This window comes from Eutrigla gurnardus, assembly GCF_963514095.1.
Source record: "Eutrigla gurnardus genome assembly, chromosome: 2".
Lineage (NCBI taxonomy): Eukaryota > Metazoa > Chordata > Actinopteri > Perciformes > Triglidae > Eutrigla > Eutrigla gurnardus.
Window position 1 is genome coordinate 3,242,250 of NC_139916.1, and position 18,070 is coordinate 3,260,319.

The 18,070-nt window shown below is 45.4% G+C and overlaps 2 protein-coding genes across 2 annotated transcripts in view; one reads left to right on the forward strand and one right to left on the reverse strand.

The window, feature by feature from the left end:
- ora1 (olfactory receptor class A related 1) overlaps positions 1 to 17,906 on the forward strand; it is a 140,132-nt gene extending 122,226 nt beyond the window's left edge. The window contains exon 3 of the mRNA XM_084033745.1: positions 16,725 to 17,906. Within this exon, the coding sequence (XP_083889871.1) occupies positions 16,741 to 17,688 (948 nt within the window). The 5' untranslated portion in view covers positions 16,725 to 16,740 and the 3' untranslated portion in view covers positions 17,689 to 17,906. The remainder of the gene's footprint in view (positions 1 to 16,724) is intronic.
- Positions 11,337 to 13,669, reverse strand: ora2 (olfactory receptor class A related 2). The gene has a single exon (XM_084040589.1). It carries the CDS (start codon positions 13,231 to 13,233, stop codon positions 12,277 to 12,279), a length of 957 nt encoding a protein of 318 aa, XP_083896715.1. The 5' UTR covers positions 13,234 to 13,669; the 3' UTR covers positions 11,337 to 12,276.
- Positions 17,907 to 18,070: the final 164 nt, after the last annotated feature.

Genomic DNA, 18,070 nt, shown 5'->3' on the forward strand with positions numbered 1-18,070 from the left:
AGTCGCGGTCCATTGGGATTACACGTTTTCAGTGTTTATGATGCATTGCGAGGGGAAATCAGAAATTCGTTTATTTTGTATTTGTTCTTTACACGACGGCGGTTGAAACGTCTAAACAGCATCGTGATGAAACTGATGTGACGACTAATCGGCGTGATCGGCTCGTTAACAAACCGGCTTCTTGTTGCCGTGGTGAATAAGAATAAGGGAGGGATATGAGAGCAGCAGATGGACTCTACACGTTTACATTTCTGTTTACTCCTTCTTCTTGTGTGAGGAATGTTGTCATCGTGGGAGTATTTCTCTGGAATCACAAGCTCCTGATTCCCCCGGCTGCAGCTGCAGCAATCACAGAGAAACATGTCCGAGGGCAAGCAGCGAGTACAGGCGATGACCTTTGCAGACTCCTCACATGATAAATGTCAAAGGGTTCCTGTTTTTAATTTGTCAGAGTTTCCAAGGAAGCCTGACCTATGCCGGCTTCCAGCCGCGGCGTTTCCCATCGCGGCAGTCGCTGAAGCGGCAGCTCCAAACCTATTACTGCTGAGGCTGGTGCTGTCAAAGCTGCAAATTAGCCCATTTGCAACCTTTCATAATGCACTGTAGCACAGAACAGCATGGGTTTTTATTTCCTCGGGGGAGGGCTGACGCCGAATGTTGCGACAAACCTGGAGAACATATATATTGAAATGTGGCAGGTGTCACTTTTGTGCTGTTCGGCAATCCGTTGTGCTTTTCTTTGCAGATTCTGCCCTTTTCGTGTTAACGTGGGAGGCGTTGAGGCAAAATTGTATGTAATCGGGGCTCAGTTTGGCGTTTTTGTGAAAGTACACATCTTTAAATTCACACTGTGTCGTCAATGGAAAGATTTAATGACAAAGCCCCTGAAATCCTATCAGATCTGTGCAAAATAGCAATGAAAAAATCACCTTTGTCCGTATCCACTGAAGTCGTTTCTCCTGTGTGTTAACCTTGTTCTTACTGGGAGCTCATTATTTACATTTCTGGGGTTATTTTCCTGATTGGCACTACGTTCACCAATGTTTTCACTACTAATGGCCATATTAATTATTGCTGCTGTTTTTCTGTGTTCTAGCAGGCCTACATATTTACATATTTACATATTTCCCTACTTAGCCATATTTGTTATTTATTACTGGTCTCTTGACTATACCTGCACTGTATTGTCTTACCTTGTTGACTCTCACAGTGCACCTTACATACATACTTGCACTTTACTGATCATGTGGATCCCTCCTCTTAACAATTCTAAACAATCCTTTTTAAAGTGTGTATTTTAATACTTGTTTCTTAATAGATTGTATATTGATTGATGTGTATATATGTGATGTCTATGTCTTGAGCTACCCGAATTTCCCCTAGGGGGATCAATAAAGTATCTATCTATCTATCTATCTATCTATCTATCTATCTATCTATCTATCTATCTATCTATCTATCTATCTATCTATCTATCTATCTATCCATCCATCCATCCATCCATCCATCCATCCATCCATCCATCCATCCATCCATCCATCCATCCATCCATCCATCCATCCATCCATCCATCCATCCATCCATCCATCCATCCATCCATCCATCCATCCATCCATCCATCTATCTATCTATGTCCGTCCGTCCATCCAAGTTTTAAAAAGGGTTTTGTACAGTCTGTATTCAACATGACATATTATCACTCTTCATGGCACTGAGTTAACGCCGTGAATGTCTAATAGACACATCCAGCAGAGCCAGAGCGACATTATTATTGATTTCGAGTTGAGTTTCTGTTCACCTGATGAACCTTCTTCTAGCTCTGTTTTTGGTCTCCACCGATGTCTGGCTCTTTAGCTGCAACATCGTCCACAATGTTCACAAGCTAGGTGCTAGCTTTTACAGATGTTTTTAATTCTGGGTGTGTTTGGGTCATCGAGGCAAAGCTGTGGTGCTGGAGACACCGACGGGAACAGAAACTACCTTTGAAGGGATTTTGAGAACTTTGCCCCGAGCAAAGGCCGTTGGAAGATTTGGCGTTTCGGCTGGTATTCGATTGTGAACTGAGCTGATGTTTTTCAAACTTGACAGAATTACCAATTCACCACAATTTCATGCCAATCCTGGTCAACGTTGTGATCCCTATAGAGCCACACCATCGCTTAAAACATGGATTTGTAGGCTGAATATATAAACAATAAATCAACCATTTGTTGCTCCGGGGTTATCTATTTTTAAATTCAGCCATATATTCATATAACAGGACTGATAAGACCTTTATTGTTTTGTTTTTTTCTACACCGTGAGGCGTGTGAGACGCTTTGCTTACTGATTTCTGAAGGCGAGGCGGGAGGGTTCGTCGCCCTCAAAGCGCTCTTTCTTCCAGTCTTGAAGTGCTTGATCAATGAACGGCTAGTAATCATTAAAAGACCCCTCTGGTCGATTCCACATCAGACTCCATCCTCCTTATAAATGGACTTTTCTTTTCTCCCGCCTCCGCCTACTCTGCGATTAAGAAAAGCAAGGATGGTATTTTCAGACGAGAGCGTCGGTGCTTAACGATCTAAATGTTGGAGGGAGAGTTTGATACGAACCAGCTACGGGCGTTTTCCGAGTTTCAGAGCAGCAACAACATTTCTGATGATGTCTCACAAACAGCGTTAATCATACATCTGTGCCGAGAATAGAAAATGTTTGACTTGTTGGAGTGGTAGGGATGTATCCTTAGAGGTCAAAGATAGAAAGGGATAAAGCCTGTCTCAGAAGCAGCAGAGCTCCTCAGCATGCAGCGAGGCGGCGCTACGCTGACCTTCATCCGTAACCCGAACCTCCCTCCACCTCCCGAGGCCCCGACGGGCCGCTGGATTGGACGTTGGCCAAGGTCAGGTTGAAGGACCTCGGTCCTGTGGGGAAAGGTGGGGAGGTGATGTGTCCAATGCCCTCTACTGTTAATGAGTGGATCGTGAAGCGAGGGGGGGGGGGGGGGAGCTGGAGGTGGAATCGTCTCGCATCGTCCACGTAGGCGGACCAGATGTGTAGGAGGTGTTTGTGTGAGCGGCGAAGGAGAGGCTGGTCGTTGCTGTTGCAAATATGTCTCAGTTTATTGATTTCCATGAAATCACATGAATGCGTTCTCTATTTAGTTTAAATGATTATTTAATTTTTTTTTAAATTTGTTTGAGTCAGAGAGAGAGGCGTAAAGAAGTTGAGATTCAATCTTCAGTGATGGTTTCGTCTGGCGAGAACACACCGATATTTTACTACAAACAATCTAATCTAATCTAAGTATAATTTTTAGGTATCGGTACTTTACTTAAGCATTTCTTTTTCTGACAACTTTTTTACTGTACCTACATTTTAAAACAAATAACTCTACTTTATATTCCTCACACTTTAAAAGCAAGCCAGTTTAGTTTTAATGCATATTTTGAATACATTTCAGAGCCTTTTCCACTTTTACTTGAGTACAGTAGTTGAATCAGCACTTCCACTTTCTGCATTCCTACTTGTGTCTAGAACATCTGTATTTTCACTCCACTGTCAGATTCTTATAAATGATTAAATATGCATGGTTCTCCTCCCTTCTCTTGCAGTTTCAATTCCCCTGATTTCTGAAACTTAATATCCAGATTTCCTCTGCAGTCAGATGTACTTACATCAATAAACGGACTTATTGACTGATTATTTTGTCGATGAGATTGCTTTATATTTTGAGTTTAGTTTTGAGGAGAACCACAGGCTTGTTTCCGTCCTGCTGTTAAGTAATCCACATCTGACCGGCCTTTTACCGTGAATGTGTGATCAGAATAGTTTTGTAATGCTCCGGCACTCCGGTGAAAAGAAACCCCGACACTTCTCTAAAAGGCTAATCTGGCTCCACCGCTGTGCCATTGATCGACTTACTGCGGCGCTCCTCCACACAAATCAGCCAATACATTATTCAGTGCTTTAAGATTTCTACAAAAACCTGCGACACTCCAGAGAACTATAAATACATATCTTAATATTAATAAATGGAGCCGTAAATGAGCACTTCTTCTCTTATTTCTTGATTTTCTTTCTTTTTTAATGGCCACAGCTTTATAAATGTGTTAGGCCTACGTTTATATGTCAAACATTTACAGTGCTGGTAAATAGGCCTGGCATTATACGGTGACAACAACACATGATATGACATAAACACACGAGGATCATTAGTTGACACGTTCTTAAGTTGCTCCATCCTTGTTAAGAGATAAGCCTCTTACTCGGTCACTCAGATTTTTTTCTGTTTTTGTCTTGACAACGTCGTTACTCGACTGTCACTGAAGTGTGTCGGCGACAAGACTGAAGAAATAAATAAAAGATGCTTGATTGGAAGTATTTTAGCGTTTGTTTTGGTGAGGGAGACCAATTAGGATGACGGGCGAATCCAGTCGTGAACAGAGTCGGTCTGAGAGTGCTTGTTGAGAATGTGTGGATTTTTGACAGCTCAAAACAAGTTAATATGTAAGAAGGAAGCTTAAAAAGCTTTTGAATATTTACTTTATATAAAGAGAAGAAAAGGGTCTGCAGGTAGGACCACTTTAAACCAGCAAAGCCGAGTCCACAGAACCCCCCAAAGGTCCGGCTCCGTCGCCAATAAATCAAGTTCCCACACAACAACACATATATTGCCGTAGTTTGTTTTTAGACGTAACTTTTTCATTTGAATCTGTAGACATCTGCGTAGTCAGGGTGGTGGATGGGTCAAAAACACAGGACTTTCACCCAGGAGACCATCGTCCCCTCCGGTGTGAACTGAAAGCGCCACGAACATAACCAAGCACTTCTTTTGTAGCATTTGTATATATTTATATATATATATCGTAGTCATTTTAAGCCAAAGCATGATGTATTTTTTGTTAATACTAAGCCTAACAAAGACCTATTTAGGAATCTGACCCTACACCAGGACTGCCTTACTGAATCTGCCTTTTTACTGCAGTACCATAAAGAATCAACAGGTGGCACTCTCTCCTGCCCCATGGTACACACCCCACACTCACAAGTCCAAACTAAACCGGTTGCACATTCTGGGCTTCAGCACCAAAAAAAAAACCTTAATCTAGGAGGTAGTCCACCTCAGCAGACCTCGGAAAATCCCAAATCTGGTCTCAGCCTCCGAAGTCTTAATGTGATACTGTGATCCACTCGACTGGTATAAACTCCGATATGGCTGTGTGAGTGCTCCTCTCATGCCTTTTGTAATTACTCTGACAGCCGCTGTGCGATGCACAGAGGATCCATCAGATCTATTATTCAGCATTATGTGGGTGGAGTGACACCACTTATCCTGAAAAAGCACAAAAAAAAGGAGAAGGAGACTCAATTTTTCAAAATATGTTGGAGTAACGCTCCTTTTCATCGCATGCCAACAACTCCCCGCCTCCGGGCAATTTGTCATCTTATATAAATCCCATTAATAGTGTAGGACCGTGTGATGCATTTAAGTGCTCCGTGAATGCATATATATGATTATATATGATTATATATATATATATAGTCACGGACGTTACGGACGTTCTGGCTCCAGAGAGGCGGTGGCGTTCCAGTCGTCTTGGCATCACGTTATTCTTGCACTTCCTTCACCTGTGCAGGTAGACCAGACATGTTGCTTGTATATGTCAGCACATGCCCTCGTTGTATAACTTTACAAGCTGCTGCTCCGAGGCACAGATAGCAATCTACGTCCGTTTAATGGAGGGAAAAAAACAGGTATCAGGTGGACAATCAATTCAAAAATTGAGACGAAACTAGAAGATTCCTAAATTGTCTCTTTTAGCGGGGGTCTTTTTTTTCTTCGTGACAATCAACAGCAACAGTGCAACAGTGGCAACCAGCAACAGTGGCAACCAGCAACATTACAGGGCAGAGCTATACTGTGATTAATAGCTTAACAACCCCCGAAGGCAGAAAATTAAGGAGGTGGACATGATGTGCAGAAGCCGAGCACCTCCACTCTGCAGGCTTGCTCCATCTTGTCTGCATTCCACAGCGAGACTCAAGGAAGTGACTGGTGGAAAATTCCACCTTTGTGGCATTTAGGAGGGGGGGGGGGGGGGGGGGGGGGGCCTAAAGGGCAGGAACCTTGTTACTGCTACACTGTGAGTTTGACATGTAGACCTTTTTACCTTCGGGATAAAGGTCCTTGTTAGATCCGCTGGTTTATTTGCAACCAATTTATGAAAGAAAACCTGTGAATATTCAATCTTTAAAGGAACAGTTCAACATTTTTGGGAATAAAAAATTGTGGGGATTTCTTGTCAAAGTTAGATGAGATGATTGAGAGTTTAAAAAAAAGAAAGCCAGCAGACGTTAGCATAGCATAGCTTAGTTTAACATAAAGACTTATCTTCTAATCAGGTTACGTACAGACAAAACGTGTAAATTGAGCTTCATGTGCTGGATCTTGTTTGGACACATCTTTGTGCTACTCTGGCTAGCTGGCTGCTACCGCTAGCTTCATACCAAATACCAAAAATATCCAAGTATTATTGTACTGGCTTTATTTCACCTACAAAAGCAGAAGTCTCATTAGGCATAATTCAAATCAGCATTTATTCAAAGCAAAGATGTAAATGTGGTGTAACTGAGAAGCTTCTGGCTAACGCTGACTTAGCTTGATGTTAGCGTAGCACGATATTCAGGAATGTAGGAGTGCTGAATTTTGCATTGGGGTTAAATTTTCATGTAGTTAATTCAAAATAAAGAAATAATGTAGTGAGCAGACAGATGCAGCTTCACTGTTATTCCTGGAGTTTGAGTCAATTTAATAAAAAAAAATAAAAAAATCCCCAGTTTGAGCCCTGCCGTGTTATAGCCGCCTTTTAACCGCAATCATTTAAAGAGATTAAAATCTGGGCGCTGGGTTTATACATCCACACATCACCCAGCGTGAATCAGGCGCCCCCGAGGGGGTTGCTGGATTGGCTCATCAAAGGATAAATCTCTACAAACTGACATCATGTCAGCGTCCCCCTGCTCCTCCCTGATATACATATATTCCACTCTTGAAATCTATCTTTTTTATTTTAAAACAGAAGCTCTGGATCTCACTACCTGAATAAAGAACAAAAAACAATCCACTCCCGAGCCATAAATTATAAATCTGCATATTGAGTACACCGATGCTTGCTTCAGTTCAGCCAATTCAAACTGTAACTTCCATCTATCCAGTAAAAGATTATTAATATTCAGTTATTTCTCAGAAGTTGATGTAACATTTCCATGCCTGTTTATGGATTTTTTTCTTGGCAACACATTCTGTCTTTTCCTTACATTGTGATCCACCGCTGGAGCGGACGCAGTGCATCTCCAATGTCTTTCAAGTCTCGGCACAGCAGTGCATATCTCACCTGAGAGCAGTGCTGCCCCCGGGGCCCTCAGAGCTTCCATCCCCACCCCACCCTCCTTCAGTGTGGTCCATGTCCTCGCTGGTAGACTGGAATCCGCTGCACAGCCTCCCCGTCTGGGATTATGCAGACTTTGTAAAGGTAGAGCTTATTTGGACAGCCGTGTTCCTCTTTTCTCCTCGTGCATTTCACGTTTCCTCACTTGTGACGGGCTTTTTACTGAATTAAAAGAAGCTTTGTTGTGTAATGTTTGCATTACAGTAAATACACTGATTGTTGGATAGATAGCGTTTAAAGGAATAGTTTGACAGTTTAGGGAAAGGATTGATTCACGTTCTCCCTGAGGGAGAGTTAAGGTGCATTCATAACAAATTCCACTTGTCAATTGAGAGTTTGACCACAGGATCATTTGTATTTATTTTATTTACTGGCGGCTCACCTCCATGTAGACGCCAACGAGGTTTCATTTCACTGAGCTGGATTCACTGTGAATACCAAGGTACACATTGGTTGGTTTACTAAAGTGGCATGAACCCGAAATAAACAATTTTATTTAGTAGTAACTTTAGTAGTGAAGTAACTAGCTCAAGATCTGTTGGCAAGACGATTAGCAAAAAGCTTCACAATCAGATAATAATTTAGGCATAAATACAGCAGTGACATTGTTGTTAGGACCACAGACAGTCTCTGGTTCCTCCACATAGTCTGGTCTGGTCTCTGGACTAATGTGAGGTTCTATCTAGACCTCTGGGGGACCACAGACAGTCTCTGGTTCCTCCACATAGTCTGGTCTGGTCTCTGGACTAATGTGGGGTTCTATCTAGACCTCTGGGGGACCACAGATAGTCTCTAGTTCCTCCACATAGTCTGGTCTCTGGACTAATGTGGTCTACTATCTAGACCTCTGGGGGACCACAGACAGTCTCTGGTTCCTCCACATAGTCTGGTCTGGTCTCTGGACTAATGTGAGCTACTATCTAGACCTCTTGGGGACCACAGACAGTCTCTGGTTCCTCCACATAGTCTGGTCTGGTCTCTGGACTAATGTGGGGTTCTATCTAGACCTCTGGGGGACCACAGATAGTCTCTAGTTCCTCCACATAGTCTGGTCTCTGGACTAATGTGGTCTACTATCTAGACCTCTGGGGGACCACAGACAGTCTCTGGTTCCTCCACATAGTCTGGTCTGGTCTCTGGACTAATGTGAGCTACTATCTAGACCTCTTGGGGACCACAGACAGTCTCTGGTTCCTCCACATAGTCTGGTCTGGTCTCTGGACTAATGTGAGGTTCTATCTAGACCTCTGGGGGACCACAGACAGTCTCTGGTTCCTCCACATAGTCTGGTCTGGTCTCTGGACTAATGTGGGGTTCTATCTAGACCTCTGGGGGACCACAGATAGTCTCTAGTTCCTCCACATAGTCTGGTCTCTGGACTAATGTGGTCTACTATCTAGACCTCTGGGGGACCACAGACAGTCTCTGGTTCCTCCACATAGTCTGGTCTGGTCTCTGGACTAATGTGAGCTACTATCTAGACCTCTTGGGGACCACAGACAGTCTCTGGTTCCTCCACATAGTCTGGTCTGGTCTCTGGACTAATGTGGGGTTCTATCTAGACCTCTGGGGGACCACAGATAGTCTCTAGTTCCTCCACATAGTCTGGTCTCTGGACTAATGTGAGCTACTATCTAGACCTCTTGGGGACCACAGACAGTCTCTGGTTCCTCCACATAGTCTGGTCTGGTCTCCCATTCCCATTCTGGTCTCACATTTCCCAATGTGTCAAACTGTTCCTTAAATGTGTTGAAATCAGGCTGGAGCTTTAAAACCCCGGATGCGTTCACGTGGATATTAAAATCAGCCTACAAGATGGCTGTTAATCAAGATAAATCAAACTTTCACCTTCACCCTGCAAGTCTTACTTCTTCTCCATCTTCCCACCGTTTCGAACGCAGAGCTTTCGTGCGACGCAACATTCCAGACGAGCTGCAACACGACCGTCCGACTGTCTGAGGGAATTCAGTTAAACTGGGTGGATGCAAGGAAATGGGTCACACACACACACACACACACGACTCTGTAACTTAAGAGTGCAAAAAACTCAAATAAAAATAGCCTTACGCCCGTGTCACCTCCCCGGTAGGTGTTCTGAGGTAAAGTTTTTCACATAATTCTGATATTTTTCCCGCCTGAATGAGCGCCTCACTGAATTTAAAACCATGTCTGGGGATACAATCAGCCGTGCACTTATATACTAAATGAGTTGATTTCCATAAAAGCACAGCTTTTTTTATTTATTTCTTTATGGCATTCTCCATCAGTGGCTTCACTCAAACAGGGAATAAATCCTCCAAACAACACGCCTAAAGAAACATCCCTTTGAAGGAAAAAAGCCAAGACGGTATCAGCAAACCTAAAAAGGGGCTTATTACGTCTGTCATTTCCATAAAATGTGGGTTTTGAAAGAACCCCGGGACGTGTTTATTACTGATACATCCTCACCGCGGTAATAAGCCCCAAAGTTTCCAGTTGCCAGAGTCGGCCAGAAGTTTTCTTAACTGGAAAAATACATCAGAGAGATTTGATGGGATTAATAATTAGAATAACTTTCAAGGTTACTTTTTATTGATCACTGAAACATAAACAGGTTCAGGCTGCTTTCAAACTGTGCTTTTATGTATCGTTATCACATTATTTGGAAATTGATTTTTTTTAGGAGGCGAATGTGCTTGTTGACACTCTGCATGCATTACCATATTAGTCATCAATTTGCTGGTGGATTAGGAGAAGCAGCACACATTTCATTTGTGTTATTTCAAAAAAGTTTGTTTTGCAGGTTGGGGGGGGGGTTGCTTTTAACATTTAGTTCCTGTAACAAAAAGGAGGGCTATATTAGGGTGTGGACTAGCTTCGAGGCAGAAAAGGGGGCGAGGTCTAACCCTGCTGCTGCATTGTGATTGGTGGAGAAGGGGGACAAAAATGCCTGTACCTGGTGCAGGTAAACACACTGACACCAGACACAGCAGGGGTGGAGCGGCGGCCGGGATTTACTGCAACCCTTCCACTTCATCGAACCCACCGCTCAAGAGCTGACAGCTTTTTATTGTGTGTGTGTGTGTGTGTGTGTGTGTGTGTGTGTGTGTGTGTGTGTGTGTGTGTGTAGCTATTTGTTTTTACAGGTTTGTGTCGTATATTCGTCTTATTATAGACAAACGATGTTTAGTATCTGTGGGTGTAATTCCTCATGGTGCTGTGTTGGGTTCTCTTAACTTTGTGCATTTCACACATCTTGATCCGTCAAGTAGGTGAGTTTGAGGTTGAGGTTGAAGAGACGACGACGCGGTTATCAGCTGTTTTAGCTGCAGAATTGAGCTTCGGAGGTGGAGACGATGGTTGTCGGTGATTTGAGGGATTTCAGAGGTTTATATTTATATTTGTGTGGGTTTCAGTCTCTAAGTGTTTCAGAGCCGTCCCGCATTCACGGGAGCTCAAAGGACTCCAGAAGGATGGAAAACAGTGACAGGTCCTGTCTTGTGCAGGGAGAGGCCGGCCTGGCACACCCTTGATGCACACACACACACACACAACACACACACACACACACACACACACACACACACACACCCTGTTTTTCATGGATTTGCCTTTTAACCAACTTCTTTTCAGCGAGGAACAAAAGAAAAAAAGACAAATTCTCGGGGATTCCTTCCGGCTCGCTCGCCGCTCTCATGAAACCATCCATGTATTCTATCCTTCATTCCACCGGAGTCTGTGTAACCTGCCAATCAGATTTCAGTGGTGTGAAGAGTAAAAAACATGGAATTTGTCATCTGGAGAGAGCTTTTCCTTGGAATAAAGTCACATTTTTTTTTATTTTTAAACGTTTACAATAAAGGTGAATGCTACTGTCTTTTAATGTGGTGTTGAATGCAACAGTTCTGCACAAGCACAGACTTCTCCTCCTCCTCCTCCTCCTCTTCCTCACCTGCATTGCGACAGCAGTTGAAATAGCGCTGCACTGATTGCACTTTAGAGTTATTGCAGGATCACAGAGTCCTGGCAGCACCACTTTATGTCTTCTGGACTGTCAGTCAGAGCGGTTGTTATGTCCTCGCCCCGTCTCTCTGCCCTTGCTTCTCACAAGACATGGCAATTACATAATGACTCCTTAAATTCCCACATTACCACGTCCACAACAAGCTGAGCTTTGTGTCCCTAAAGTGTCTCTTCTCCTTCCAACCACACCCAAAGAACTCAGACAGCGTTGAGTATTTAACATTTGTTTTTATCTCCAAAGAATTTCGTTTTTTTTTAAACAATTCTCTGTTGGACAATTAGCTGGCCTCATTAGCATTAGCAGATTTCTATTCAAAGCCTTAATTATAGTTAAGTGGGCAGCTGGAAGTCATTTGACAGCTACATTGAGCCCCGAGTCACCCAGCTATAATTCTTCCAGCCAATTAAGATGGAGAGAACATAAAGATACAAACAAACAGGAGGCAGATAGTGCCAGATCAGCAGACATGCAAACCTGTACTGAGCAACAGGGCTGTTATGACAGTTTTTGCTATTTAATTATCGACAGTGAGACAGTAGATCTTTCTGCCACGTGAAGAGGGAAAACTCAGACATTCATGACAAGTTGCTTCTTCAGGCAAAAATAGATTTGGTGTTTAAAATTTAAATAAGCTGCTTTATTTTGGCGGGTCATTTTGACCCGGAGGACTCGGGGTGTATACAGAATATGAAGACATCACATCGTTATTATGAATTCACAATCAAGAATGAAGAGTCTCGCCTGCCAAAACATCATACATCCAATAATATACTCTTCAGAAAGAGTCGCCCTCCTCCTCTCGGGTCCTTCTATGCCTCCGTGACTCATCCGCCGTCCCAGCATGCATCACAGAGTAGAAACACTCGTGTCTTTCTCCAGGATGGGCTTCTTCTTCACGCCACACCTGAGACTGCCGTTCACCTTCCTGTTGGTGGCGATGATGACCACGGGGCTGAGCGCTGCATAGAGGGAGGAGAAGAATATACGCAGGTCAGAGACCAACGAGGAGGTCATGGTCTTCCTCACGGTGAGGGTGTACACCCAGAGTCCGTTGTCTACCCCGTAAAGAACCACGTACAGGGTCACGAGGGCGACCACGGCTTTGGCGGCCCGTCGCTCCGCCGCACCTCCGCTGCCGCCGCCACCGCTGCGGCTCTTTACCTGTTTGCTGTGCTTGTAAAGGAAGACCAGGATGATCAGACTGGCCAAGGTCATGAAGGTCATGGGCACCACGTCCCGGCCCACCTGGGCGGCGCCGTTGGCCTGCTTGGACAACTTTGAAGGGAAGTTGACGTAGCAGAATTCCACGTTGATGCCGTGGTCCATCAGGCCGGATTCGTTCCTAGTGCCAAGGGAGAAGAGCACCGCCGCCGAGCTCATGCTGGTGTTGATGATCCAGAGGAGGAGGAAGATGACGCCCAGATACTGAGCCACCGCGGTGCGGACGGAGGCCCAGCGGGACCCCGGCGGGGCGACGCTCAGGCACTGGTAGACGCTCAGGAGGAAGGTGAGCCAGATGGAGAGGGAACGGCACGTCCTGTAGATGAAGATCACGGCCTTGCAGCCCACATCGCCGAAGACTTTGGCGAGGTGGAAGGAGGCGAGGGTCTCCAGGAGGCAGCGGACGCCCACCACCAGCAGGTTGACGCAGGCCAGGTGCAGCACGATGGCGTTGGACGGGTGGAGGTGGTTCTCCTTGTGCAGCAGGAGGAGGAACGCCAGGATGACGGTGGCGTTGCCCGGGACTCCCACGATGGAGAGGGACATGTAGAGCATCCCACGGACAAACTGCTCCGATGGCATTCCTGCAGGAACACAAAGGAGTTCAAGGTGTGTTCAGGTGCATCAGATAAAATAAACACTGCAGAAGTTTTACACCCCTACCTGAGAACAAGTCAGAGCTGCAACGAGGTCTGAAGTGGACCTTGTCCCCGATCCCTCTCTCCTGAAGTGGTCCGGGGCTTGTTTATGCTCTTATACTTGCAGGTGACAGGTTGTGGGATCATGTTTGTCACGGTCCATTGACTTCTCTTCCCTCAGCCTCCAATTACCGGAGATCAATTCAGATGAGTGATTCTGGGTGTCAGACAACCGGGATAACACGGAGAACGCTGTAGACGGAGAAAAACCATGTTAACGAGGAGGATCATATCTATTACCATCATGTTTATACCCCCCAAAAACGATTTAAACAATGTGTCAGTGATTTAATACCTTTTTACCCCCTGAATCCTATATTTGGATCTCCGTATCACACCCTTCATACTCCTTTTGTATTTCTAATTCCTGCAATCAATTTAAAAGAAGCCACCACCTATTAAATAAAAAAAAGACCTCTCTTGTGTTGGTTGTAGTCCGACTCCGACGCCACAGTGTCCTCCAGTGGAGGAAGTGGAAACAAAGTCAGAAGCAGAGGACGTTCTGCTCAGTGATCGATCGAAACACATTCACGTTATTTGTTTGTGTGTGTGTGCACGACTGTGTGTGTGTGTGTGTGTGTGTGAGAGAGCGTGTGTGTGTGTGTGTGTGTGTGAGAGTGCGTGTGTGTGTGTGTGTGCGCAACCGTGTGTGTGTGTGCGACCGTGTGTGTGTGTGTGTGTGTGCACGACCGTGTGTGGGTTTGTGTGTGTGTGCGACCGTGTGTGTTTGTGCGACCGTGTGTGTGTGTTTGTGCGACCGTGTGTTTGTGTGTTCGTGCGACCGTGTGTGTTTGTGTGTGTGTGTGCACGACCGTGTGTGTTTGTGTGTGTGTGTGCACGACTGTGTGTGTTTGTGCGACCGTGTGTGTGTGTGTTTGTGCGACCGTGTGTTTGTGTGTTTATGCGACCGTGTGTTTGTGCGACCGTGTGTGTTTGTGTGTGTGTGTGTGTGTGCGACCGTGTGTGTGTGTGTGTGAGTGCGACCGTGTGTGTGTGTGTGCGACCGTGTGTGTGTGTGTGCGACCGTGTGTGTTTGTGTGTGTGTGTGTGTGTGTGCGACCGTGTGTGTGTGTGTGTGTGTGTGCGACCGTGTGTGTTTGTGTGTGTGTGTGTGCGACCGTGTGTGTGTGTGTGTGTGTGTGTGTGACCGTGTGTGTTTGTGTGTGTGTGTGTGTGTGTTTGTGTGTGTGTGTGTGTGTGCGACCGTGTGTGTGTGTGTGTGTGTGTGTGTGTGTGTGTGTGTGCGTGTGTGTGACCGTGTGTGTGTGTGTGTGTGTGTGTGACCGTGTGTGTTTGTGTGTGTGTGTGTGTACAGCAGGTACTGAATATTAATTCTGTTTCCACCAATACAAGTTAAGTCTCCACTGAAAACACAACAATACGATCATTATGATCATTATGATCAATATGATCAATATGATCATGAATGAGATCAGAGTTCAACAGCCTCATGATGTGAGATAATATAAGGTATATGGTGTTAAATTGGTTCATTAATCCAGTTTAATTCATGTGTAGAGTTTAACAACAACAGTACATTTTGAGGTACTCAGGTTTTTTTCCATTTTATCCAAAACTCTAATGTGATTAGAGAAAACAAAACAACCAAACACGATGTTCTTAGAAAGATGTTAGAAAAAGATGCAAACTAATACATATTAAATGCATAAATCCAGAGTCCAGGGCCCATCGATGACAGGAAAAACCAAATCCTCTTAATCCACATGATTCTGCTGTAGGACAGATTAATAACAACCCACATGCTACATGCTTTAAATCCCTTCATCAGGGGTACAATATGATAAGTCAAACACATATAGTTGTTAAACTGTGCTGTAATAAACTTTATACAAGGATGTCGTTGTAAGGGAATTAGTTAACGCAACATTAAAATTGAATTAGGCCGATTGGGAAACATCTAGAGGAAGAAAAATATATTATTCAACTTGCAATGCAGTGTACTGTACATGATGCAATCCCCTGTGAAGGACATGCTTGAACTTGCCATTTTAATTAGCTCTCTGAACATGTTTTAGACACACACACACACACACACACACACACACACAGAGGGGAATAACACATCTAGTGATTCTTTATTCCAAAGGCCTCTCCCAGGAGAAAACAAGCCTCTCAAACAACAACGTTTCAGCACACGGACCTCCAGTCTGAACCCGAGAAAAAACACACATATAGACAATTTGACCAGGTTTTGACCACATTTTTGCACATTTTACATTTGGGGAGAGAGATATCACCGAAAAACCTCCAGCTTCTGGTTGCAGCACAGTCAGCAACGTGGATGAACAACGGTTGCTTGTCCCAACGCCCCCAATTAGTGCAGACGTGTATTGTTATGAGGCTAATTGTCTGGCTGCTCCCGGGACACGCCGGCGTGCTCGCCGAACCGCCGGGTCGTGCACGTGAAAAGCCTCTCGGCGGCTCATTGGAGGCTTCATCAGGCTGCTTCATCAACAATTACCGCACGCCGTCGTCTCCGCGGGGTTGTTTAACTCTACTTCCCCCCGTAGGGGGCAAATGATGGCGTTATAGTGTTTGACTGACGGCTGACCTCCTGTGTGTGTGGAAGTTAGGCAAAAATCACATATGACGCAAGGCAGCTACTTTTTATTTAATTCCCCAAAAGTAAATCCTTAAAGCGTAGACATTATAAACTCTACTTTGCAGTAGAAGTGGTGCCAAAGGAGAAGAATTTGACTCCTGTTGAGGATCACAAAGCCCAAAGACCGGGCTACCCAAGGACATTTCTGTTTTTATTTTAATTATTTATTTATATTTTATTGACTTTCTACCATCTTTTTACCTGATCTTAATTCTTAAACTCTTAAACTACCTAACCCTTGTCCTGCAGTGCTGATGTTTTATTTGTGTATTGTTGTGTTGATCCGAGTGATCCGAATCCCCCCATCACTCCCATTGGAAGCACATTATGAGGAATGATAACAGAAAAGCAAAAGATCAATATTCAATATGTGCACCCGACTATTGTATACTTTTATAATTCAGACTTTAAATTGTGTGTTTCCTTCAGTTGTTGCTCTGTTCCTTTTGATGGAGCTCCGAATCACTCGGATTCAGTTTGTTGCTTTAATTTGCCAAACTGTGGGCTGAACGCTGCATCGCTGGCCAATGATCTCGAGGGGGGGGCATCGGAGTCTATAAATTGCAATTACACAGGCGATTAAACTGTTAAATGCAACAACAAAGCTTTATTACTTTTTCATCTCAACTCTCAGGTGAGAACATCCGAGAGGTTGCTTCATTATATTCTGTAAGGCTGGTTTCCATCCAATGTGATCAACTCGGAGGATGTTTCTTGTGTTCATGTTTGTTTCTCCACTTTTTAAATCACAGCTGCAGTGCGGGGATCATGGATCTGTGCGTGACCATCAAAGGGGTCTCCTTCCTCCTGCAGGCCGGTCTGGGCATCCTGGGGAACGCCGTGGTGCTGCTGGCGTACGCCCACATCATCTACACCGAGCCCAAGCTCCTCCCTGTGGACCTGATCCTGTGCCACCTGGCCTTCGCCAACCTGACCCTGCTCCTGACCCGCTGCGTGCCCCAGACCATGACCGTGTTCGGGCTGAAGGACCTGCTGGACGACCCCGGCTGCAAAGTGGTGATCTACGCCTACCGCATCGGCCGCGCCCTGTCGGTCTGCCTCACCTGCATGCTCAGCGTGTTCCAGGCGGTGACCATCGCCCCCGCCGGACCCCACCTGTCCAGGTTGAAGCCTGCGCTCCCCTCCCTGGTGCTCCCCACCTTCGCCGGCCTGTGGCTCCTCAACATGGCCATATGCATTGCGGCCCCTTTCTTCTCCATGGCTCCACGCAACGGCACCGTCCCCGCCTTCACCCTCAACCTGGGCTTCTGCCACGTGGACTTCAGGGACAACCTCTCCTACGTGATCAACGGCGTGGCCGTCTCCGGACGGGACTTTGCCTTCGTCGCCCTGATGCTGGGCTCCAGCGGCTACATCCTGCTGCTTCTCCACCGCCACAGCCGCCGGGTGAGAGGCATCCGGCGCTCTCAGGGCGGCGGCGGGGCCGAGACCAGGGCGGCCAAAACGGTGGTCACCTTGGTAGTGCTGTACGTGGTGTTCTTCGGCATCGACAACGTGATCTGGATCTACATGCTGACGGTGGCGAAGGTGTCGCCGGTCGTGGCCGACATGAGGGTGTTCTTCTCCTCGTGCTACGCCTCGCTCAGCCCCTACTTCATCATCTCCTCCAACAAGAAGGTCAAGGCGAAGGTCGTGTGTGCAGCCGAGCGAGACCCGCCGTTGGTGGACAATCAGGAGTCGAGGAGTGACAAATGACACTCCTTCCTCCGGCTTGACAGGCTGCTGACTAACAAGACAACAGAGTTGTGCTCTCAGACCTCATCATTTTCCAGACTGCTGAACAGATGACTGTCATTTACTGAGACAATGGAGCCTTCATGAAGTAGTACGACACAGAAGGGTCTCGTAGCCGTGTGGCTTGTGGTCATTTTAGATGCCTAAAACATGACAAGCTGAAACTATGTGTAAATTAGTCAAACAGTAAATTAATCTACATCAAGTTTGAGAAGTGATTAATCGTCATTAAAAATTCCCCAAACATCCCCCTCGTTTCAGCTTCTCAGTTGCAATGATTTGCTGCCTTTTCCTAATCTTTTATGATCTCACACGGATTATCTTTGGGTTTGAGATCGTCGGC

Bases quoted from the DNA above. Each gene is read 5' to 3' on its own strand.
- ora2 (XM_084040589.1), bottom strand. From the start codon at position 13,233: ATGCCATCGGAGCAGTTTGTCCGTGGGATGCTCTACATGTCCCTCTCC.